Here is a 25,028-nt window from a genome sequence, read left to right on the forward strand (position 1 = left end):
ACAGGAAGCTTGAATCTAGCTATGGCCAACGATCCTGCCCAACGCATCACGTAGGAATTCAATGATCCTCCTGATTTTCGTGATTTCGAAGCGAAATAGTCGATACGATTGGCTCGTAGTATTCGTCTGTCGTCTGCCACATCAGACGAGAGTCTTGGCGGTTGCATGTCTACATCGGCGGCAATGTAGGTGTCATGCGCACTGACATTCCCTAACAGATGTGTCAACAATGCCAGTAAGATCTGATGTTCGTTTCCAAGCGAGCTGAAGATTTGGGGGATTTGCCTCTGTTAAGAGGTTTCGCAGGCTGGTTGGTGTGGTCGGCATTAGAGTTAGACTTCGGTCCGAGACGTGATCGCTGGAGTGTATGTGGCTCATTCTGGACGCGGCATCACAGGCATGTCGGAACGGGGTACGCGCCGTTTCGCCGACTCTTGCACGAAAAGGTTTCCAAAGCCAATTGTTCGCCGCTGGAAATCACATGGTTTACCTGGGACTGCCCTGGGACGCATCGCCACAAGCAGTTTTGACAGTTCAGATACAACCTGCTGGTCATTCAACGTCACTTTTCTGATACCTGACTCGGCCTTTTTGTGATCTGGACCGTTGCATATTCATTCCTCATTCAGAGTGGACCGCCTGCATCGCCATTTCGCGACTAGATTTTTCATATTCATTTTTGATTACAAGCGGACAATAGTAGTGGTTCATTATGAACGGAGCGGCTTCCAGTAACGGGGGTGAGGGAGCTATGCAACGGCTGAAAGCTCTCTGCTCCACTGTCCTTTCCATTTCAGTCGCAGATATTGACGATGCCTCATCATTTGTTTCTCTCGGCGGTGAGCATCACAATATCGTCCTCCCGCATCACTCCGATCACTGATGACATGTACAGGCGATTCTTTTAGAGCCGTGACCCTATTCCAGAAATGTACAGAACAGGGCCTCGCGGTGCGCTTCCAAGATCTTCTTCACAAGCCATTAGTCGATGTAGCAGCCTATGCAGATAAGGCTGCGGAAGGAGATGAAGCCGGATCTTCGAGCAGAAAAGGCTCTGATAGAGACGAGACGTACCACCTGATGCCTTCAGAGTACGACTTCACCAAGGTGTTCGATGAACTGAAGGCGAAGTACGGTGTGAGCCCAGATGACGTCGAGGACATCTACCCCTGCAGTCCGATGCAGGAGAACATGTACATCGGCCAGAAGATGAGCTCCGAGCGGCTTTACCGATCACGCGGATTATTCGAAGCGGACTCCGCGTTTGATTTTGATAAGTTCAAGGGTGCGTGGAACGACGTCGTTCAACGACATCAAACTCTTCGGACAGTCTACATCGAGACTACGGATCCAACCTCAGGCCGCCTACTTGACGCTGTTGTACTCAAGAACAAGCCGGGGCAGGTGAAGATCAGTCACTACGATGAGGAATCGGAAGTGCATCGGAAATTCCACGACGGTGAAATTGATGACGGAGAAAATGGGGACGATCAACATCAAATCATCATCTACGCCAGCTCAAAAAAGCAACATCACGGAAGAGTCTTCTTTCAGGTGGATCTCAATCATCTCACCGTGGATGGCAGCTCTCTCATGATTATTGTCGAAGAGCTCGTGAAGGGCTTGAGAGGGGTACCAAATCTCGGGCCTGCTACAGGCTATGGAAAGTACATCGATCATCTACGGAATCAAGTGGATGAGGACGGCGCGCTGGATTACTGGATCGACTATCTCGACGGAGCGGAGCCATGTTACTTCCCAACCATGAACGACAACATGAAGGGAGATGGTGGGTCTTTTGAGGTCCTGGAGATGTCTCTGGACACCTCACTTGAGCAGCTGCGGAACTTCTGCCGCAATTTCAACGCAACAGTGTCGAACACGCTGCAGGCCGTTTGGGCTCTGGTTCTCCACACATACACCGGTGACTCCAACGTATGCTTCGGCTACCTCTCTTCTGGACGCAGCCTACCTATCCTCGGAGTCTCTGAGATCGTTGGGCCCATGATGAACTTGTTAGTCTGTCGAGTGCGCGATATGACGAGCAAGTCTCTCAGCGACCTACTGGGTGAGATCAGACACGACTTTGTTCACTCTCTGCCGCATCAATGCTTCTCCATTGGCAAAGTACAGCGAATTCTGGGGACAAACGAGAGCAAGCTTTTCAGCACGATAATGACCTCCTACTATTCACCCACCTTAAGCAATGAGACTAGCAACATATTCAAGCTGGTCGCATCACATAATGCGTCGGACTTCGACATCGTCCTAAAGGTTGTCTATTCCGATTCCGACATCCGCGTGCGGTTGGCCTACTCAACAGGCACTTTGTCCCCATCAATGGCGAAAGGGGTTTCTCACACATTTTCTGCCATTCTCAAGAGTCTCGTTGAGGCAAGTGAGCCGGATACCTCCGTCCGGTCTACCGCGGTGATCAGCCCACAAGGCTTGCGAGACGTCACAGAATGGAACCACCAAAACTCACTTCAGGAATTGTCACCAACCTGTGCTCATCGCCTCATAGAAGAGAGAGCTCGTTCTCAGCCCGCTGCGCCTGCAATTTGTGCGTGGGATGGCGAGATGACTTACCAAGAACTCGACGCCGCAGCGACTGATGTCGCCAGCTACATCACAAATCTTGGCATAGGCCCTGGGTCATACGTCCCTCTCTGCTTTCAGAAGTCAAGGTGGTACTCTGTGGCTCTCTTAGCCGTGATGAAGAGTGGAAACGCATTCGTTCCACTAGACATATCCAACCCTCCCGCGAGAATCCAGGAGATTCTCAAACAGCTAGGAATCTCGGAAGATCATGGACTGATCATCTGCTCCCCGCAACAAGCTTCAGACTTAGCCTCCTCAGCCCGCAATGTCTTGGAACTAGACGAAGAACAACTGTCAGCTATTGCTTCTGCAAAGACTGCGCCGCCTCTTCCAACCGTCACCCCCAAGGACCCAGCCTATGTGATCTTCACGTCCGGGTCTACTGGAACTCCAAAAGGTGTTGTCATCGAGCACGGATCGTATTCTTACGCTACCCGAGCCCACAGCAAGGGCATTCAGATTGATTCTACATCTCGTGTCCTTCAATTTGCCTCCTACGGATTTGATACCAGCATGGAAGATCACCTTACGACATTTGCGCAGGGTGCTTGCCTCTGCGTCCCATCCGAAAGCGCACGACTGAGTATCCCCGACTTGGCGGCTTTCGCGACAAAATCGAAAGCAAACTGGGCTCATCTGACTCCCTCTTTTGCTGAAATGCTGAGCCCGGGCCTCATGCCGACAATGAAGACCATGGTTCTCGGAGGCGAGGCCATGTCTGGGAAGAACGTCCAGACTTGGGCGAAACCCGGCCAGACGAAGCTGATACAAGTCTATGGGCCATCAGAATGTTGTGTGACCAGCACCATTGGCGCAGAAATGTCCGCCAACGGTGATCCGACGAACATCGGCACCCCAGTTCCAGGATGTTCTGCGTGGGTTGTACGTCAGGAAGACCCTAATATTCTGCAAGCCGTTGGGGCTGTCGGAGAGCTGCTCATGGAGGGTCCAATTCTGGCCCGAGGCTACTTGGACAGTCCAGAACTGACGGATGAGGCGTTCGTGACTAGTCTTACGTGGGCACCTGAGAAACGGCTCTACCGGACTGGTGATCTCGTCAAGTATGATTCTGAAGGAAAGCTTCACTTCGTGGGACGAAGAGACGGCCAGGTCAAGCTCAGAGGTCAACGAATGGAGCTTGGTGAGATTGAACAACAGCTAGTGCTAGAGCCGAGCGTCCAGCATTGTCTCGCTCTTGTTCCCAAGGCAGGGCCATGTGCTAAAAGGCTGGTCGCGTTCGTGACCTTGGCTGAAGCTAGCACGACGACACACTCTGCGATTATGACGCTGTCGACGCCGATTGAGACGTTGAGTGGTTCTTGGTCAGAGCACATCAGTCGAATCAGAGACTTCCTCCTTGACAGAATCCCACCATACATGAGTCCGGAGCTTTGGATCGTCTTGAAGTCTATCCCCGGGAACTCTTCTGGGAAAATTGATCGGAAACGATTGAATAAGTACCTGGAACATCTCACCCAGGATCAGTACACCAGCTTCCTGTCCCGGTTGCAAGATGAGAACTCTGAACGCCCAGGAAACGAGACAGAGCTGATACTGAGAGGCATCTGGAGCGAAGTATTGAATGCGCCTGAGGAAGAGATCCGCTGGAACATCTCATTCTACTACCTCGGTGAGTTTGCAATGTATCTTGATGTGATATGTTACTAACCTCGAATGAGGGGGTGATTCGATATCTGCGATGACGGTCAGCAGCATGGCTAGACAGAAGGGCCTGAATGTATCAGCCGCTGACGTTCTGCGATCCCGATCAATTGAGCGTCTGGCGAAATCGACTTCTCGAATCACCCAGGACAATCACAAGCCCGTTGCCACTTCAGAATCAGCAATTGAGCCGGCCGCCGGAGAGCCGTTTCCCCTTTCACCAATCCAGCAGCTCCACTTCCAGGCCTCGCCCACCGGAGATAGCCTGGATCAGCAGACCATGGTTGTGCAGGTGACAAAGAAGGTCGACCAAGAAACTCTGCTTAGTGCTTTCGAGTCTCTCATGGAAGCCCACCCTATGCTTCGCGCCCGATTTGAATGCCACAACGGCGAATGGACTCAGAGGACCACGAACTCAGAATTGCGCCAAAATTGCCGGGCGAGGTTTCACAGCCGAGATCAACTTGATTATGTCGTTGAATGCATCAGCGAGTCCAAGCGATCGCTCAACATTGCCTGTGGGCCTTTAGTAGGAATCGATTTCTTCGAGTCGAGACGACAGACACTGCTTTCCATCACGATCCACCATCTCGTTGTCGACACTGTGTCTTGGAGAACCCTCTTCCGCGAGCTGGAGAACTTCCTTCTCTTCGGCGGCCAGATAGAGGCGGAGGCCACAACATTCCAATACTGGTGTCATGCTCAGAAGCAACACGCCGCGGATCTGCAGATCGACGAAGTCTTGCCGTCTGTGAACAAGATACCCTCAACTGACCTGGCATTCTGGAATATGGACGACAAGAGCAACACCTTCAAGTCTACCGTCACTCATAAAATCTCGCTGACTCCGGAGTTGACGAAGTCTCTGTCCTCGGCACGTGGAACCTCAAACTTCGCGGCCTTGGATATCATGATCGCTGCCATCGGGGAGTCATTTTACGAAACGTTCGGACGCTCTCCCGCGGTCTTCATTGAAGGCCACGGCCGAGAGACGTTCTCTCACGACATGAATCCATGGGAAACCGTGGGTTGGTTCACGACATTTTTGCCTGTCCTCGTTCAACATCACGATGATAGTCTAGCGACCCTGAACAGTGTCCGCGAGCTCCGCGCCAACACTCCGTTGAGTGGGCTGCCGTACTTCATGTCACGGTTCCTCAACAGCGAGGGTATCGATGCGTTCAAATATCGCCACTGGCCGATGGAAATCACCCTCAATTACCTCGGCGCCTTCCAACAGTTTGAGAGACAAGCGTCACTTTTCAACAGATGCGACGATGGCCTGCAATCGAGACTGTCCGAACTTAGGCGTCAACAGCGCGCTAATTCGACGAGATACTCTCTCATCTCTATCCTTGCGGTGATGAAGGACGAACAGTTGTCGATCGAGGTGGAGTGGAACTCTCAGATGAACCACCAAGATCAACTCAAAGATTGGGTGTCTCAGCTTGAGCAGAGTTTCGAGCAGGTCACCAATCGACTGGCGACGCAAGACCTTCCCGATTCGCCCATCGAGAATCTTCCTCCTTCAGTTGGCCTTAATTCAAAGAGACTCATGTCTGTCATGGGCTTGGCAAAGTCCAAACTCCGCCTCCAACCCAGCCAGATTGAAGCTGTTTATCCTTGCTCCCCGATTCAAGACAGTCTCATGCTTTCACAGCTGAAGAAACCCAGCAACGTCTACAGCCAACACTTCCTTTTCAAGCTCTCTGGAGACGACCCCATACAGCCCGAGAAGCTCTACACGGCCTGGAAGCAGGTTGTCGCAGCACACCCCATCCTGCGAACCGTGTTCCTGGAGGAGGACGATGGAGGTTTCCTGCAGGTTGTAGTGAAAGCTGTGGCGCCAGAGATCGAGATTCTGAGACTCGAGGATGAGCAAGACTTGCAAGAGCTCTGGGAGAAGCAGTCCACTTCACAAGGACCGTCTCCCCTCAGTGGCAAGATCTTGCACAAGCTGCGGATCTACTCGGCTAAAGATGGTTCGGTCTACTGCTTCCTGGACAAGAACCATATCATCACTGATGGCACGACGTCGAGGCTTTTGATCCGCAACTTCCTGGACGCATATGAAGGCCGACCGAGAGGCGATGCATGCCCGTACTCTAACTACATCAAGTATACCTCGGAGCAGAACATGGCTGACATCATCAGCTACTGGACACATTATCTAGATGGTGCTACTAGCTGCCAATTTCCGAAGCTTTCCCACGCAAAGATTACCTCCGGTCAGCACATGGAGTTCGCTCGTACATCATCCGCCTTCCCGAACACCGCCTCTCTTGAGAACGCTTGCCGGTCACTGGACGTGACTCTCCCGACTATCTTCCAAACGGCCTGGAGCGTGGTCTTATCCACGTATCTGAACTCTGACGACGTGATCTTCGGGTTACTTTCGCATGGCCGGGATGCGCCAATTTTGGGAGCTCAGGAGATTATAGGACCTATGGCCAGCATCGTGCCTGTGAGGTCTCACCTCACTCCGACGACGAAGGTTTCTGACACTATCAAAGCCATGTGGGAAGACGGCATTGCGCACATGTCTCGGCAAACAATTTCCCTGGCTCGTATCCAGCATTCTGTGAAGAGAACTGGAGACGACATGTTCAACACCATTCTCAACTTCCAGAAGACCAGCGCGGCGTCTCCTTCTTCAAGCGTCACGACAGAGCTTTTGTACGCCCACGACACGAGCGAATACGATCTCGCCGTCTGCATAACCCAAGATCAAGACCATCTTGAGGTCACGCTCGAGTATCCGCACGATTTCCTCTCCGAGACTCAAGCACAACGTCTGCTATCGGTCTACATTGCCGCCGTGCAGACGATGATCCGAGATCCAGACGTCAGCATCAGCGAGCTGTGCCTCGCCACCGACATGGATAGGGACCAGCTGCAAGAATGGAACTCCGTTGAACTCGAGACCAGCAAGCGCTGCATCCACGAAATGATCTCAGAGACAACACTTCGCCAGCCTGCAAAACCCGCCATCTCCTCCTGGGACGGCGACCTCACCTACGCGCAGCTGGACCTCTTGTCCACGAAACTCGCCGCTCAGCTACAAGCCATCGGGGCCAAACCAGATGAGGTGGTTGTTCTGTGCTTCGAGAAGTCCATGTGGGCAGTTGTTTCCATGCTCGCCGTCGCCAAGGCTGGCGCAGCATTCGTTCACATCGATCCCAAGGGCGCACCGAAGAGGACTGAGTTCGTCATCAAACAGACCAAGGCACGAATTGGGCTGGCTTCATTGGAGCAATACGAGAACTTCGTGTCTCAGGTTGACACAATCCTAATTGTGAACAAACCGTCAGTCGTGGGACTGCCGACACCGAACGTGAACGATGTCGTCTCTGCTTCTGCGGAGCCCTTTAACACCCTCTACATCATTTTCACATCGGGAACGACGGGCACACCCAAAGGAGTGGTGATTCAGCACAAGTCATTCTGCTCAGCTGTGGTGGCGAACAGATCATGGCTCCAAATTCGGGCCAACTCCCGCGTCCTTCAGTTCACCAATTACTGCTTTGACGCTTCTCTCGAGGAGATCTTCACTGTGTTGGTCGCGGGCGGTTGCATCTGTATCCCGTCTGAAAAAGAGCGCATGACAGACATTCCCGGCTTCGTGGAACGTAAGAAGATCAACTGGGCCGCATTTACTCCCTCCTTCCTTCGAACTCTAGACCCTTATGACCTGAAGTCGGTCAAGTTCATCACCGTGCACGCCGAGCCCATGGGTCAAGATTTGGTGGCTCGATGGGCAGACAAGATTCACATGCGGCCAAGTTATGGCCCGACTGAATGCTCAGTCACCAGCACCGTTGGTCTTCGCTTCACGCCTGACACAGACGCCACGAACATTGGTTTCCCCATCGGTTGCCGAGGATGGATTGTGCACCCCGACAACCAAGATATCTTGATGCCCGTCGGTGCGGTGGGCGAGTTGCTCCTCGACGGACCGATTGTAGGCAAGGGCTATCTCAACGACGATGCCAAGACTGACGCTGCTTTCATTGACCCTCCTTCATGGGCGGTTCAGGCTGAGTCAATATTTGGCAGCAGCCCGCCTGAGAGAAAAATGTACAAGACGGGTGACCTCGTCAGGTTTGCCGAAGATGGCAGTCTCCTTATCCAGCGACGCAAGGATCATTCTCAAGTCAAAATCCGTGGCCAGCGTGTGGAGTTGGGTGAGATTCAGCACCACCTCAACAAGCTTTCCGGTGTCATTCAACACAGCATGGTGTTTATGCCCAAGGTTGGTCTTCTGAAGGGCCGACTCGTTGCGGTGGCGAGCTTGACTGCTCTCTCTGCGGGGCTCGATACAGGCAACTACGGTGTCCAGGCTCTCAAGACGGTCAATAAGGAAGCTCTAGGTGACGAAGGTCGCAAGAGAGTGAGCCAAACGTTGGACGACATCGCGTCTATGCTGGAGAAGGATCTGCCCCGCTACATGATACCGGAAACATGGCTCATCGTGCAGAGTCTGCCTGTGCAATTGTCACTCAAGCTGGATCGCCAGCGTGTCACGAATTGGGTGGAAGGTCTTGACAAAGCAGTCCTCCAGTCGGTTCTAGAGCTAAGCCAACACGCCGGGGCTGAGACTCAGCATGGGTCTGAGATTGAGGAAACCGTCCGAAAGATTTGGGGAGAGGTCTTGGGCATGGATCGTGGTGAGTCCATGAAGACTATTTCTACAATATTCGAAGCTAACAGTGCAAGATCGCATCGCGCTTGACCAGTCATTCTTCCGACTGGGAGGTGATTCCATTTACGGTGAGTTCTCCGCATATTCATCGAATTCAAGGCTAACAAGACACATAGCGATGCAAGTGATGCGTCTTTGCAAAACTGCCGGCCTCCATGTCACAACCCAAGACGTCCTTGCCAACCCGACAGTGAAGCAACTCGCAGTTATCGCAACTCCAAAGCCTGTTCCCGACGTCATTGTGACAGCACGGCCACCAATGTCTCGGGCCAACACCTCGACCGCGTCACCGGTTGCTACTCGAACCATCACATCCGTGTCTGCGCCAACTACTCCGAGAGAGCCCTTTATGCCGATAATGCCGACGCCTCCTCGATCGCCGGAAGAGCCAATCCATCACTCACCATTCGTCAAGTATCTTTCCGCCAGAGACGGCAATGTCGAAGCTGTGGTTCCCTGTACGCCTTTTCAAGAGAGGATGTACCGGGCCTTTGTCAAGAAGCCTCAAAAGCCATACCTCTTCAACAGCCTCGTCCTGTTGAAGGGTATCGATGACGGTGCCGCTGTAAACCTCAACCGATTGTTCCAAGCCTGGCAACAGACAGCAGACCGCCATGCCATTCTGAGAACCGTTTTCATCCCCGACCAGGCGGCAGGCAAAGTCATTCAGAAGGTCTTGAAGAGGCACAAGGCCGACATCGCAACCCTCTCGGCCATGTCTGAAGCGGACGCCATCACCCAGAGCCAAGGTCACCTCAACGCTACCCGGATGTCTCTCTTCAAGAACAACGCCCCACCGTTGTCTGTGCGAATCTTGATGACTCTGGACCAGCAGGTCTACGTTCACCTGGTGATGGGCCACATAGCCATAGACCACGTCAGCTTAGATCACGTCTTCGCAGACTTTGCGAGCTTTTACCGGGGACAAACACCGGCACCTGCAACGCTGCCCGCCGGTTTTGGAAGCTACATTCAGCAGCTGTCACAGACTCGAGACATCCCTGCCAGCAACCACTTTTGGGTCAACAAGTTAAAGGATGTGAAGCCGTACATGGTTCCGTCGGAGTCTATGGTAAATGGCAGCGACCACCACTCCATGGGTGCCGTCAACTTCTCTCTGGACATCACAGACGAGATGCGGTACTTCCTCCGTGAAGCCGGTATCACGCTCTCCAATCTGTTACAATTCACGTGGGCGATGGTTCTGCACGTGTACACGGGCCATGCAACCATTTGCTTCGGCCACATTGTGTCGGATCGTGACATTGACCTGCCTCATGCCGACGACATCGTAGGGCCAATGTTGTCGCTCATGATAGCCCGGGCAGCCGTCAAAGACTCAACCGTCCTGGTGGACGCTTTGCGCGCATTCCAAGAGGACAGCATCCTCAGCTTGAGGCACAAGATCTTCGATCTGACGGAAGTGGAGCGACAGCTCGGATGCCAAAAGACCGGACTCTTCAACACACTTGTCAATTACCGAAAGGTGAAGTATTCTGGAGGGAATACAGATGTCAGCTTCAAATCTGTCTGGAAGCAAGATCCGCACGAGGTAAGTTATCTGAGTGCTTTACAACATGGGCCCGAGTCTAACACCGATTTACAGCAACTCTTGGTCCTTGCTTTCAACGAGGAACCTTCTAAACTCGATGCATCCTTGACTTATTACGAGTCTCTTTTCTCGAAACAGACACTGAACACACTGGCGGAAGCGTACTGTCGCATTCTTCAGATGCTGGTGGGTGGCAAGCATAGGACGGTTGGAGATATGAAGGCTGTGTTGAATTCATAATTATTGATCGCCGAAGACCATGAGAGGATTTCAATAGATAAGCGTTCTGTGTGTTAATTGAAGTGGGATTGCTTTACTGCTTCACGTTTATTTCTTAACGGGTGGCTACTAACTCTCAACTACCACTGGGCAATCGGTCACTGTGGTACAGGCACCACTCGAGCATCTGTGGAATCTAAACGTGTTACCAGTCTCGACCGGCACTCAAGATTTTTCATGCTCTCTGAGTCTCAATGCAGCCTCACTAGTGGCTCGGCCCAAACAGCCGAATGATGGGTTATCGAAATGTGGGATGCACTTTATCATGGATAAGCTTATTTAGCCCCATCATAGCGAATGTTGACGTCAAATGACGGTATTCCTTTGCAGTGAATCTAGCTTTGCCTCTGAGCCTAACACCAGACAATTCTACGCGTCCAAATAATGTTGCTGAACTGCGGGCTTCGACCGGCACAATGGCGCCAAGGGTGGGTGGCGAATGGTTGCGCCTCCGACTCATTGTGAGGAGTTCGGACCGAAGTGGGTCTCCGCTTCAGTCCGATGCCGAACCCTTCGGTCCGCTGGCACCATCCAATGGGAGCTCGAGGCCGTTCTCCATTGCTGTATCGCTGGAAGCAATCAGCTCACTTGCGAATCCTACGTCGAGGTGCCTGGTTCGACGTCTTTGTTTGGTGTTCGTCCAGAAATCGCGCTTCCACGAATTTTCTAACGACTGGCAATCCCTGAATATTTGCGCCGACAGGCACAGCAGCCGATCTTAGTATCGTACCGGCAAGGGACGCTACTTTATTGTCTAGTAGAGCTTCTACGCTGTTCTGCCTCTGTAGAGAATTCAGTGCACTCTTCACTCGGTCGTTCAGGCAGCGTAGGCCTTCCACTATCCTTCTTTTTCTTACCATGATGATGCCGTCCGGTCCAAGTAAGAAGGAGGAAAAGTATTGTCTCCTGAAAGATGAGACCGGGAGAGAGTCCTACGAAGAAGAAGCAGCACCACGACCATCTTCATCGTCATCATCAGTCGATCAAGAGTCCGGGGCCGTCAAAGTGAAGAGGCAGCTCCGGATACCATGGCAATTCGACCCGGCCTGGAAGTCATGGTATCTTTTCGTCCCTCTCGGCCTCATCTTCTTCATCCTCGCGGGGCTGGCCTTCTTCCCGTCATGTGAGCCCTGCCGCAAACAAGACACATCCGGCTACGTCTGCGCACCCAACGGCGCCCTCCCCAAGATCGCCCGCGACAGAGGCTGCGAGTTTGACACCATGTCGTTCAAGTGGTACCCCAAGGAGGCCTTCAACGACAAGGACAACCAGGCGCTCCTCAGGGAGTTCCACGATCAGGGCCCGTGGCACAGGTACTACGACAAGGGTGGCAAGCACGAGATCCCGCCGACTAGCGAGGTGTTGACGGCGGGCTGGGTATCAAGGAAGGAGCATACTTTCCACTGCATGTACACGCTGAGGCAGACGCACCTGTGGCTCATCAACGGCTACGACGCCCCGTGGAACTATACGCACACGCTGCACTGCACGAAGTATCTGATGGACACGATTTTGGAGAACCCGCCGAAGGATTTCGATGACCTGAGTGTTCATGGGACGCCGTGGCCGGAGCACCCTGATGTGGTAAGTGGAGTCGCGGGCGACTGCTCTTTGGTACGGTATGCTGACGAGAATGATTGTAGGTGAAGCCATACTATCCTTGCAAGCAAGAGGGACTGAGTTGTGAGTCGTGGTGAGAGAGGGCACGGAATTAGCGGTGAGGTTGGGCGTTTCAAGTACATTCATAGCATCGATCAGAGCATTTGCACGTCAATCGAGTGGCTGAAGAATTCATCAATTTATCTTGACTTTTCGTTGTTGCCGATTATCCGTCTCTGGAAAAACTTTGAGTGACGGCCGAAAAGTTCTGTTGTATCTTAATGATCGGCATATGATCACCCAGCGTCTATGCGCGGCAATCTTGGTGCAGGGTGACATTGGACTCGCACGGCGTTAGTGAGCAGCCTACGAGATCTAGACACTTAACCTTTGAGTCTGCTGTTCGAGTTGGTTGCTGACAGTATATTCTTGGAGCGACATTGCTCAATCAAATCGCTGGTTAGGACAATGCTGCCCAAGCCAAAGGCCAAAGAAGCACGCGATGATTACCGCCTATGAAGGCGCGGTGTTCCGGCGGGGGTAGACCAGTCGCGTAGCTAACAGCCCCTGGGCTGCGCCCTCTGGAGTGATTTGGTCGTCATATTCAATCTTTCCAGAGATTTCACTCGCATGGATGGCAAACATGGTCCGCTCACAAACGCGTTCTCACGGCGGGAAATGCATCGCTTTTCTAGTTTTCGTTCCGAACTCCTCGCATTCGACAGCCCTTGTGAACAGAATCTTCGCATCACAATCATTTGGATGCCGCCAAGACGCCAAGAACACATTAACCCAAAATTGGCACGAACAATGCCACGCTAATCAAAATCAAAGATCTCAGTCGATGAGAAGAGGGCAGCGCGGATGGCAAGACCAGACGAGCAAAGACACATGGCCGATATGTCTCGCATGTCGAGGGAATTTCGCCGGGCATTTTCCCCTTCACGTCTTTCAATTTCGTCGATCGCAAGGCAGGGGCGAGGTAATTTGAGCAACTTGACGCGAGGCGAGGACTGGTGAGCTGACAGACCCATGTCTTCATAAATCGACACAAACATTTTCCGCCAATTAAGCAGGCCGCAATCCAGCTTATGAGGGGTAATTGTGGACCAAAACATGGGGGTGAGAACCACCTGAAGCGGCTGGACAGTCTCGGGTACAGTGAACCTTTTTTCTGGTCCAACATGAGAACGACTCAGCGCCAGCGGCTTGCTTTTGCAGACTGACTTGTCACTTGACGGCCTCGCCTAGCTTCGCCATAGGGGCTAGGAGAATTAGTGATCAAGTCAAATCATTACGGCAGATGGCGGCAATGCGGTGTTAGATTGACAGCGCACCTGCACGCTCCAGGGAGCCGGCGCCAGGCTAGACATTCCATCACGTACGATTCTTGGTATTCTAATTACCTTGCCGCTCCCTGCATGTCTGTAAAGGGATCACAGCGGCTGCCTTCAAAGTTGCTCCTCCCCCAGCCGTGTTATCCACTCGGCCGAGGCCCCTCTTCGGTAGGTTCATCCGAACATTTCTGTGTGGCCCAGCGAATAGGCGAGGGAAGCCAAGAGCAGGTGCAACGGCCCAGATCCATCAGAGCCAAAGGACAACAAAGGGGCCGTGATTCGACCTGCAGGGCGTCTTTCAATCCTTGAGCTGTGGACACTCCTCACATGTAAGTAAAACAGAGGGCCAAATTACGTTGCACGTCATAGGGAGACAGCGCCTGCAGACGAGGCCATGCCCTTGTTTGGAAGGTCTGCCAATGACGGGATCCTTATTTGAAACAGCACGCCAGCACGCGCTGTTGGCGCGCTTGGCTGGTGATAGCGGGCAGGTTTATTTCAAACATTCTAACGGACCCGAGGATGCGCATCCCGGGGTCGAGTGGGGCTGCCGAAGACCGAGACCAACACGGAGAATCTCTGGCCCCCGGTCTGGCGCCAACGGACCCCGGCGTATCGGTATGCACCCCTTAGGTGCTCGAGATTAAGGAAACTTGCTTGAGTGGGGGTATTTCCTAATTGTTCAGACCAGTGCAAAGATGCCAAGACAGAGACGGTGTGTTCCTGGTTGAAGAGATATAACATGAACATCAGAGCTGCTCCAACACAGCTCGTATGTTTCTCTCTTTGTTTGTTGAGCCGCATCTTCGCTGCATTCCTTCTTTTTCGAGTCACCGCTAGTACGGTGTTTTGTCATTCTTTTCAGAAACCATCCTGTTGACCCTAGCGGTTAGCGTTCGTTCTCTCGCAACACTTACATTCACCTTTGGACAATCTCCAAGCCACTCATTCACCCCGATCACCTCCAAAACTCGAAACTAGAAGACAACTAGAAAGCGATTCTCACCATGCGTTACACAATCTCGGGAGCCGCGGCCCTTCTTGGGCTCGCCGGATCCGCCTCCGCCCAGCTCCGCGCCTCAGCTTACACCGATCCCCAGACCGGCATCGACTTCCAGAGATACAAGCCCGACGCCTACCCGTACAGCTTCGGTATTGCCGTCCCCGAGACCACCGGCACCGACTTCATCGGTCAGATGGTTGTGCCCATCTCCACCAAGGGCAACTGGGGTGCTGTGTCGTTGAAGGGAGGCATGTTGAACGGTCTGCTGTTCGTCGCCTGGGCCGATGGCGAGGACATTGTCACCTCGTTCAGAATGGGCAGCGCGTACTCCAACCCCGACGTCTACACCAAGACCGAGGTCAAGGCGACCCCCATCGCCAACGGTACTTTTGTCAACAGCACCCACTTCTCGTACACTTTCCTGTGCAGCAACTGCGTCGACTCCACCGCGACGACCCTGGCCGGCGAGTCTCCCATCCTGGGTTGGGCCTTCTCCGACACCAGCCCGACCACTCCCTCTGACCCCGCGAGTGCCCTTAACTACCACTCTGCTGGTTTCGGCCAGTTCGGTCTTGACATCGCCAGTGCTAAGTCCGGCAAGTTCGAGGAGTGGTCCAAGTACGCGAAGGAGGTTGAGACTACCCCTGTCCCTGGCAACGGCACCACCACTCCCGTTCCTGGCAACAGCACCACTCCCATCACCACGTCCAACAGCACCTACGATGTCATCGTCGTCGGTGGTGGCCCTGCTGGCATCATCGCTGCCGAGCGTATCGCTGAGAGCGGCGCCAGCGTCCTCCTCATCGAGCGTGGCCCTGCCAACACCGTCCCCCTGGGCTCTGACTTAGCTCTCCCCTGGAACGACACCCTCACCCCCTACGACATTCCCGCCCTCGGCAGCTCCATGACCTCTCTCTCTGGCATCAGCATGTGCAGTGACACTGCCTCCACCGCCGGCTGCCTGTTGGGTGGTTCCAGCTCCATCAACGGCCTCAACTTCATCCACCCCCCTGAGCATGACTTCCAGCGCTGGCCCAAGGGCTGGAACTGGGCCGACATGTCCGCCGCCGCCGAGCGTCTGTACGAGCGCAACCCCGGCACCACGGAGCCCTCTGACGACAAGAAGTACTACGATGACCTCACCTACAGGGTCCTCTCCGGCCTCCTGAGCGGCAAGGGCTGGAAGGAGGTCGACTCAATTGAGTCCCCCAACGAGAAGCAGGCCGTCTTCTCCCGCCCCTCGTGGTCCATCAAGGACAACCTCCGTGCCGGCCCTGCCCGCACCTACATGCCCTTCGCCCAGCAGCTGCCCAACTTCACCCTCAAGCTCGAGACCAAGGTGATCCAGGTCGAGCGCACCGGCAGCACCATCACCGGCGTCCTCACCCAGGCCGCCGACGGCAGCAAGCAGATCATCAAGGTCAACCAGGGCGGCAAGGTCGTCCTCGCCGCCGGCGCCATGTCCTCCCCCCGTATCCTCTGGAACTCCGGCATCGGCAAGTCTGACGCCCTTGCCATCGTCAAGCAGGGCGCCGCCTCCACCGGCGTCACCCTCCCCGCCGAGGCTGACTGGATCGACCTCCCCGTCGGCCACCACCTCCAGGACCACGCTCAGGTGATGCTCCAGTTCAATTCCCAGACCAACTTCACCGCCTACGGCTTCAACGCCATCGCCTCCAGCCCCGTCACCTCCGACCTGGCCCTCTACAAGGAGGGCTCCGGCCCCATCACCCAGGCCGCGCAGCGCATGCACCTCTGGACCTCCGCCGAGGGCGCCGACGGCCGCACCCGCTACCTCCAGGGCACCGCCTCTGCCATGCAGAACGGCATCATCACCGTCCGCACGTTCCTCACCCACGGCACCTCCACTCTCGGCGAGCTCGGCATCTCCGCCTCGGGCAACACCGTCCTCAACACCAAGCCCTGGCTCATCGACACCGAGGACCGCAAGGCCATGTCCGACTTCGTCCAGTACTGGCTCGACCTCACCAGCGGCAGCAACTCTACCCTCAGCTACGTCACGCCCGGCGCCACCCCCGAGGACATCATCTCCACCAAGATGATCTCGGGCGACCACTGGGTCGGCTCCGCCAAGATGGGCACTGACGACGGCCGCTCCGGCAATGGCACCGCCGTCGTCGACCTCGACACCAAGGTCTACGGCACCGACAACCTCTTCGTCGTCGACGCCTCCATCCACCCGGACCTCCCCACCGGCAACACCCAGGCCATCATCATGATCACCGCCGAGCACGCCGCCGAGAAGATCGCCGCCTTCAAGGTCAGCGGCTCCGGCAGCAACTCGACCACCACCCCTGCCCCCGAGAACTGCAAGCGCTCCGAGAAGCGCGCTGCTCGCCAGGCCATGCGCTTCAGACGCCATGTTCACCTGCACAAGAACTAATGTAGCCCTCAAGTGCTGAGCGGACACCCATTAGAGCGGGGTTGTATTAGTTGATGTCATGAGTTACCCCTCCCGAGCATTCATCGTACATGTTTCCTTCTAGACTCTGTACAAAGTTTCTTTACATCGTAAATAAAGCATTTTAGATCATGGCTCATGATAGCCTTTGGATGCGATAAGTGACAGTGTAATCTCATATGAGACCCAAAAGAATACCCAAAGGAAGCCAAGCCCGAGCCGTTGTGTCTAGCCTAAGCAAGTCAATATGCCCAAGTCAGCAGAGCAGCGAAACTTGACCCCCGTGATCCAGACGTCTTTTGAGACTCATCGGACAAATGCTTGCACCGCAGCTCTTCGAGTTGGACCAATGTCTTCAATGCAAATACCACAGTGGATATGCAACACCAACGCCTCTCAAAACGTCGAGGTGTGATTACAAGTCCACGAGGGAATCTATTCATTTTCCCCTGCTGGAAGCAACTGGATCTGGGGGAGGAACCAAGTTTACGGGTATCTCCGACCTGATTATTGAAGAAATCGCTATATTTACCCCCGGCTTGGAAATAATCAGCGACAGAAAATCGCCGGCGTGGTGCATATGCCTGCACTTCTTCCCCTGTCATCCGGGAGTGTACTCGGGTACTGTGGCAATGAAGATCGCTTCAATCAACGCAACAAAGGCTAGCCCTACAGGCACTGAAGGAAATTTCGCCGTCATAAGTACGGTCGTGGAGTGACCTTTAGTCCGAAGACGGGCAGGGTAGCCAGAACAAACGACTCTGCAACTGCGAGTCATGCGGATGTCTGGTGTGTCGAATCGGAACAGCGGATTTTGTGGTATAGGCTATTAAAGAGTCAAATCTGGAGGACAGGAAGAAACAATTAGATCATCATTCATAGGTCTAATAATTTCAGACGGTATAGTGGACAAGGTTGCCTGGGTCACGTTGGCAAACAAGACTGAGCCAAGTAAAGACCTGATAAGCCGAGTTCTGCATACTACTTCCGAACATTCTCATCACAAGCCAAGACAAGACACAACAGATCACTAGTAGAAATTGAAATTGCCGTTCATGATTCGATTAAACGCTCGCTGGTGGTATACTCTCCAAACCTCTAAACGCTGACGACTGTGAACTTCAAGCACAGGTAAGCCAAATTCGGGTTCCGCGTGAGCTCGAACGCCCCGTTTGATGACCATATTACCACTTCCGTGATGTCCTTCACCCCAAGCACCTCCTTGTGCTGGCTCAGCATCCAGGCTGTTGCAGAACCGTGAGTGCTTCCCAGAATAGCAAGACCCTCGTCGGTATCCATCTTGAATGTAACTCGTTGGCCCCATTCAGGGACCTGGGTATATTTTGCCCTACGCAAGGCCTCCATCACAATCTGGAAAGTCTTGTTGTAGATAACGTGCGAATGAAAAACGGCCTTGAGATTCTTGGGATCGTCACCTCCAGCTAGACAGCCGTCTCGCCACTGGAAGTAGGCAATATCAGATGAAGTGTCCAAGTCAGGGACATCTCCTTTTTTATTCACGCTCTTTGCATAGGTAGGGCTGAAGTTTGAGTCGAAAATGAATACACCAGACTTTGGATTCACGACGTTGGTGTAATGCGCCATCGTGGGCTGGCAGGACGTATATCAGTACAAGTGAAACAATCGAGGGTATCATGATCGCGCTTACATATCCTGTTTGGCCATTCGCCTTCTTGAACTCCCGGTCATGGACGAGATTCCACAATGTGTTTTGCGTTGCGTCGACCGGCAAAGCTGGGTCCTCGAACGCGGGGCTCAGCAGGTTCCCATAATCAGGCGCGCGACCGCCTGCGTATGGGAAGAAATAGACATTCGGTGTCCAGCCCCATTGCAGAACTTCTTCCGGCTCCTGGAATGGACTGGCAACTGTTTGTCCGCCGTTGTATTCTTGCGCCTTTGCTGGATCCAGTGGCAGGAGACCCTTCAACCATTCGCCCTTATCGGCACGGCCTTCATAACTGTCGTCGAAGTAAGGAAACGCTTGCCTCACCCGCTTAGCGAGCTTTCGATCGGAGGTAGCGGGCGCGGGCGATGCGCTGATGGGAAGCAAAAAGTTAAGGAGTGAAAGCCATAGGAACAATAGACGGAAAGTTCCCGGCACAAACGAATGACTAGTGCGAGACATTGTTGAAAGTAAAGAATGACAGGTAGTTGGAAGACGCAGCAGCAACACACAGGACAAACACCGAACATCCACACACGACAGTGTGTGCGCGGTACCCAAATCCTTTAATAGGCGGCTTCAGAGGAAAGGAATGATCGGCTTCGGGCATTTCTATCATTGGAGAATATCTGGAAAGTTGATTAACAGACCAAGCATGGTGCCATGGGCCCGGCGGAGCGGGGCCGGACTGGCCGTTGCTTAATCAATTGCGGACAGGCCCGTCCATGCTTGACTCGTCCCTAAGCACATGTATGCAGCCGTAGGCCGGCCACCCCGCTGCCGCAGCACGCGGTAAGCAGAGCTATTGTTGGCTCAAGCCCCTGTTTTATTGAAATAAAGTTCAAGACGTCACTTCAGTACTCAATGCACAACCAACTTGATTAAATTGCGCACTTTGGATGAACATGTTCACAGATGTGTACGTTTATTTTGGTTTTCTCGCCAAGCGGAAAAGTAATGACGATCAATGGGCGTATATAGTGCTCAAGCGCCGAGACTACGAAGCAGTCGTTCAGTCCAGATCAGCGCTGGTCCTTCATGTAAATCACTGATCAGGAGGTCCTGGATCCAATGGAATTTCATATTCGACCCCTCACATCGCATCGTTCCGCCAGCCGGTCAGCCGCCTTTTGGATGTTGATAGTTAGTGCTGCAAGACAACAGTGAGGACATCGATGATATCAACGACAACGACACTAATACGAAAACGAAGACGACGACGATAATTGCGACGAGGACAGTAGCGCCAGCAGTGGTTACGACAATCACAGGGACGATAGTGAGGTATCCGACAGAATTTGAGACAAAATCACGAAGTTAACTGCTCCGTAAAGATAATCTGTCAGCTTGCAGCGTTCGACGACAAATACGTGCGTGAGAAGTTGTGTTTTGCGGTACTTCCCTAGCTTGTCACAGCCACTACATCACAAGCGTACATTATGGTGTCTATATACTTTGAAATACAAGCGCTCTACTGTTCCATCACATTTATCACACACTATTGCTCTCTCCAAGCAGCCCACGGCTTCTTATGTCTCATCTACCTGGCTTTGCTGTTTTCGGGTCGCTCGCTTCTGGTCCGCCAAGAGGGACCAGCTGCATCAGCCAGCCACGATGTGACGATGCATTTTGTCGTACGAAAAGTCGCGAATGATTTCTGGCGCTCTCCTCAAAATGAGTCAATCAAGACTGCGCCTATCGGACATGTGGTTATTTTGTTCCTGGTACATTTCGTCTCTGGTATCAGTAGCTCTCTTTATTACTGAACACAGCCTTTGGAATTGTCGGTTGATGTACTTATATTTGACTCTTAAGATTAAATAGCACTTTGCCCTGTATTATCTCTCTTTTAGTCACTGAGAATGGCACTGATTTGACAGTTTCTTGTGAACTTTCCACGGCCTTTTTGTTATCTTTTCTGTTGCGACCTTTTGGCTTCTAAAATCTAAGCACACATCACTCGTCACTTCTTTTCCAATATACCTGATGTTTCGCTTCCACCCCCATCAGCCATGCCAACTGAGGGACGCCGGTGGGTATACCAGCGTCACTCCCGCTGTCGCGAAGACACGCGTAGTAGGGGTCTTTAAAGGGGAATATATAACCCCTACTTCGCGATCCCTGCTACCCTCCTTTTTCTATAGATATCTATGCCTTTCGGAAGAAAGGTTATATTTAACCACCTACATAACCCTTAATCTGCTACCTTTAGACCTTATCCTAATTAAGCGAAAATGATTAGTTATAAAGAACCTCTAAATATATTAGTTAAAACCTCTGTAAAATAGGGGGAAAAACCTTTAAATATATTAACTAAAACCTTTATAAAGTAAGAGAAAAAACCTTTAAATCTATTAATCCCCTCTATTTTAGGTAATTTTTATATATAATAAGTTTTAGTATAAGCTTACTAATTAATATATATTATATATATTATTATTATTATTAGTTAATAATATAAAATAGAAATGATCTAAAGCTAAAACTATTAATTAGAAGTTTAAGCTTAAGCTAAAAAAGATAAGTATATTAATATAAATAATTAAGCTATTTTATGTAAAAAGCTAATCTTTTAATTTAAAGATTGTTAAAAATATAGAAAGCTTAATATAAAATTTAAAATAAAATAATTCTTTTTTCTTTTTTCTCTCTCTATTTTAAAGGCTTTTATAAAATATTATAAAGAGAAAAAGGCTTAATAAAAATTATTATTATATTTTTATTTTTAACCTCTATTTTAAAGTTGTAATATTTTATTGATAAATATATTAGCTTCATATAATAAATAGCTTAATATTTATTATTTATTAGCTAAAATATAAGTAGAAACAAATAAAAAATAATATATAAAAACTGTTACAAATTAATATATTGAAACTATTTATAAGAAATTATAAAACTTATTTTGTTTTTTTTATTATAGTTTTCTCTAATTTTAAAGACAAATAAGAAAATAATTAATCTTTATATTTAATAAAATTATATTTATTATTTTATTTGTTTGAGTTTTTATAGCTTTAATATTATATTTATATTATGATTTTATTTTTTATTTTTATAAAGTTATTAATAGCTTATAATAATAGCTTTATAGAGAAAAAGAGTAACTTCTTTATATTTATATTTATATTAATAACTTCTATTTATTAGTTACTAATCAGAATATTATTCTGTATAATTCTTATAGTAGTAATCTTTATATTATTAAGAATGTTAACTTTAGCTGTATAGAAAGCTAAAAAATATATTATAGCTATATTAATACTATTTATATAGCTTTTATTTACATTTTAAATAATAATATAATTGATAAATAGGATATCTTTGAAATATTTAGTAATAAGTTTATTGGATATTTTATTAGCTTTTTTTAAGATTTTATTAAAATAGTTAGTATAATAATAACTTAAATAAACTTTACATTTATAGCTATATTTATAAAGCTTATAGAAGATTTAAACATAAATAATATTATATTTAAGCTTTTTATAATAATAATTAAAGCTATTAATGATTATAATAATATTAATATTTTATAAACAAGTTTTAAAAACCTCTTTATATTTAATTTTAAAATATTTATTATGATTTTAATTTTAGAATATATCTCTTTAAAATTTCTTATTAATCTTAATATTTCTAGCTAATATAATAGATAGTTTTATAACATAACCATTATTATATATTTTATCCAATCTTAAAATAAAAGCTTAATCAATATCTTAAATAATATAAAAAACTATTTAGTAGTTTAATATTCAAGATTTTATTATAAAACCTTGATTTATAATAATATAATAAACATTATTATTATTAAACTGTAAGGGGCTGGCCCCTAGGCTTGTTCAACGTAGAGGTGCCGTCGATTGACTATTCTAAGCTGAAGAAGGAAAAAAGGACTTTACAAGAGTAGGCACCTAACAGCAGTGAAGCAGACTGGGTTAGGCGGTGTAACGCAGCAGAGTAGTGGGTCCAACGGAGCTAGATCTTAGTAACTGCTCCAGCGAAGCCGGAGATATCAATCCGGGCTCTAGCCTGTGACATCACCCCCCTGCTCCCCTCCAGCGGCGCACCCGCGGCGCTAAGGCTTGGTCTCCATCGTGCTCCATCGCAGAGCCATAACGGCGTTTATAAGCCTCTATTGCTTCTGTCCCCTGGAGCGTCTCGACAGGCTCCTAGGTCCTCTCTGTATATCCTTCCCACTTAACCAGAACTTCGCAGCGTCGCCCGCGCCCTCGACGCTTCTAGGTAGCGGCGTCGATACTCTCTACATTCCAGGTCTCCTCGCCTTCGTCATCTATAATTGGTGGCGGCTGCTCGTCATCTAGCGTTTGCCCAGGTAAAGGGTTGTTACCTGCACGCTTCAGGGTATCCACGTGGAAGCGTGGGTATATAGCCGTTGGCATATTAAGCTCTACTACGTATAGTGAGATAACTTTTGTAACTATATACTTATGGTGTAACTAATCTAGTTTCTTGTAAGGCCTAGGGGATCTGTAATACCCTATATAAAGCCAGACTTTGTCGCCCACTTTTAGTCTCTCTGTAGGCTGGCGCTTCCTATTAGCCAGCTCCTCGTAGTGTTACTGTGTTGAGGCGAGGGTCGATTAGGCTATATCTATCACATCTTGAAGCCTTATTACCAACTTGCGTGCTTAGCCCTCATAGGTGCCCTCAGGGCTTGCTGGGCCTGCTTCCTTGACCTTAATAGGCTCTGGGTTGTATCTATGCTCTAGGAAGAAGCTACTCATCCTAATAGCGCTATTATTGCGGCTGTAAAGCGCTAGCTGAGCTGCTGGAAGGTTATATACCTAGTCCTTCTGTGAGTAGGTGGCGTAGTTGCATAGGTAGGCCTAGATCTCCTGGTTTATCCTCTCTAGGCCTCTATCAGTCTGCAGGTGGTAGGTAGTGCTAAGCTGCTGCTCTATACCCAAAAGCTTGCAGAACTGCCGCTAGAAGCAGCTTGTCCAGTTGCTCCCTCTGTCGCTCATAATTAACATAGGGATGCTGTGAAACCTAAAGTGGCAGTTTAGGAATTATTCAGCGCAGGCTTCAGCTTCTATGCTTTCTATCGCCTTAAGGGTTACACCTTTACCTAGCCGGTTGATAATTACCTAAAGATATCTCTCGCCCTTATCTATAAGGGGAAGGTTAGTAATAAAATCTATAGCAAGGTTGCTTTATATACGCTATAGTATCAGTAGTGGTTTCAGAAGTCCCTTATAACGTTCCCTCTAGATATAACTACGCCTATAACTATTGCAGTTACAGCAGAAACGCTATACTAGGTGCGACTGACTAAGCTAGTAGAACTATCTACTAACCAGCGTGAAGGTGTTATCTCTTCCTAGATGGCTACTGAGCACTAAGTCGTAGGTGCTTTAAACAATATAGGTGCATAGTGTGTTTGCATTATTATCTAGATCTTTATTACCTAGTACCTAAATCTAATCTCTGAATAGTAGTTAGTTGCTATTATTAATCTCACACTTAGCAATCTGAACCTTTAGCTTAAGGCTTAGGGGGAAGCTTCTTTCTCGTTATTTTACAGCAGCATAGGCCTGCTGGTAGACTTCATCTTATCCTTAGGTCTGATCCCAGAGTTGCTATAGTTCTTTGTCGTCAGTAAATATAAGCATTAATAGTGCTGCCTCTATATGTTATACATATGCTGAGGGTAGGGTTGCTTCTGGGAGGAGCTATAGGATTCAACCTTATTTATGCTTATCCTCTAGAGACGTAGGTATATCTTATTCACATCTAGAGAGTGCGTCTAGCACTACTGCTTTGCTTCCTAGCTGGTATTATATCTTGAAGTTATACTGAGATAGTTCCTCTGCCTATCAGCTTTGCTGTTCTATAAGCTTCTGCTTTGTTATAAAGTACTTTAGGTTCTTATGGTCTGATAGGATCCTAAAGTGGCTGACACTCTGTAGCTCTGCTCTCTATTCTTATAGACAGCTTATAATAGCTAGCATCTCCTTATTATATATCAGATAGTTAAACTGGGCAGCGTTAAGCTGCTGCAAGTGGTAGGCTACTGCGTGACGTCTGCTGTACTTATCTTCCTGTGAGAGTACGCCTCTAAGGGCAAAGCCTGAGCAATCAGCCTCAACATAGGTTGTACGCTTAGGGTCTAGTTGATATAGAATAGGCTTAGCAGCAAAGATCCTCTTGAGCTCCTGGA

General features: G+C 50.0%; 4 protein-coding genes across 4 annotated transcripts; 3 read left to right on the forward strand and 1 right to left on the reverse strand.

Moving 5' to 3' along the window:
• Positions 1–712: 712 nt before the first annotated feature.
• On the forward strand, positions 713–10,757 carry NRPS8 (Nonribosomal peptide synthetase 8; the record flags this gene model as incomplete). Its single annotated transcript, XM_037324069.1, has 6 exons — positions 713–839; positions 896–4,231; positions 4,281–8,930; positions 8,980–9,033; positions 9,082–10,517; positions 10,572–10,757. The coding sequence occupies 6 exons, from the start codon at positions 713–715 to the stop codon at positions 10,755–10,757; spliced, it is 9,789 nt and encodes a 3,262-aa protein (XP_037178383.1).
• Positions 10,758–11,654: 897 nt separating this feature from the next.
• Positions 11,655–12,493, forward strand: CGCA056_v008823 (uncharacterized protein; the record flags this gene model as incomplete). The annotated part of the gene is made up of 2 exons (XM_037324070.1): positions 11,655–12,380; positions 12,440–12,493. 2 exons carry the CDS (start codon positions 11,655–11,657, stop codon positions 12,491–12,493), a joined length of 780 nt encoding a protein of 259 aa, XP_037178382.1.
• Positions 12,494–14,739: 2,246 nt separating this feature from the next.
• Positions 14,740–17,139, forward strand: CDH-1-6 (Cellobiose dehydrogenase; the record flags this gene model as incomplete). Its single annotated transcript, XM_037324071.1, has 1 exon — positions 14,740–17,139. The coding sequence occupies one exon, from the start codon at positions 14,740–14,742 to the stop codon at positions 17,137–17,139; it is 2,400 nt and encodes a 799-aa protein (XP_037178648.1).
• A 1,116-nt stretch (positions 17,140–18,255) lies between these two features.
• Positions 18,256–19,303, reverse strand: CGCA056_v008825 (uncharacterized protein; the record flags this gene model as incomplete). Its single annotated transcript, XM_037324072.1, has 2 exons — positions 18,256–18,768; positions 18,827–19,303. 2 exons carry the CDS (start codon positions 19,301–19,303, stop codon positions 18,256–18,258), a joined length of 990 nt encoding a protein of 329 aa, XP_037178364.1.
• Positions 19,304–25,028: the final 5,725 nt, after the last annotated feature.

Source organism: Colletotrichum aenigma (assembly GCF_013390185.1).
Source record: "Colletotrichum aenigma strain Cg56 chromosome Unknown KSG_Cg56_contig05, whole genome shotgun sequence".
NCBI lineage: Eukaryota > Fungi > Ascomycota > Sordariomycetes > Glomerellales > Glomerellaceae > Colletotrichum > Colletotrichum aenigma.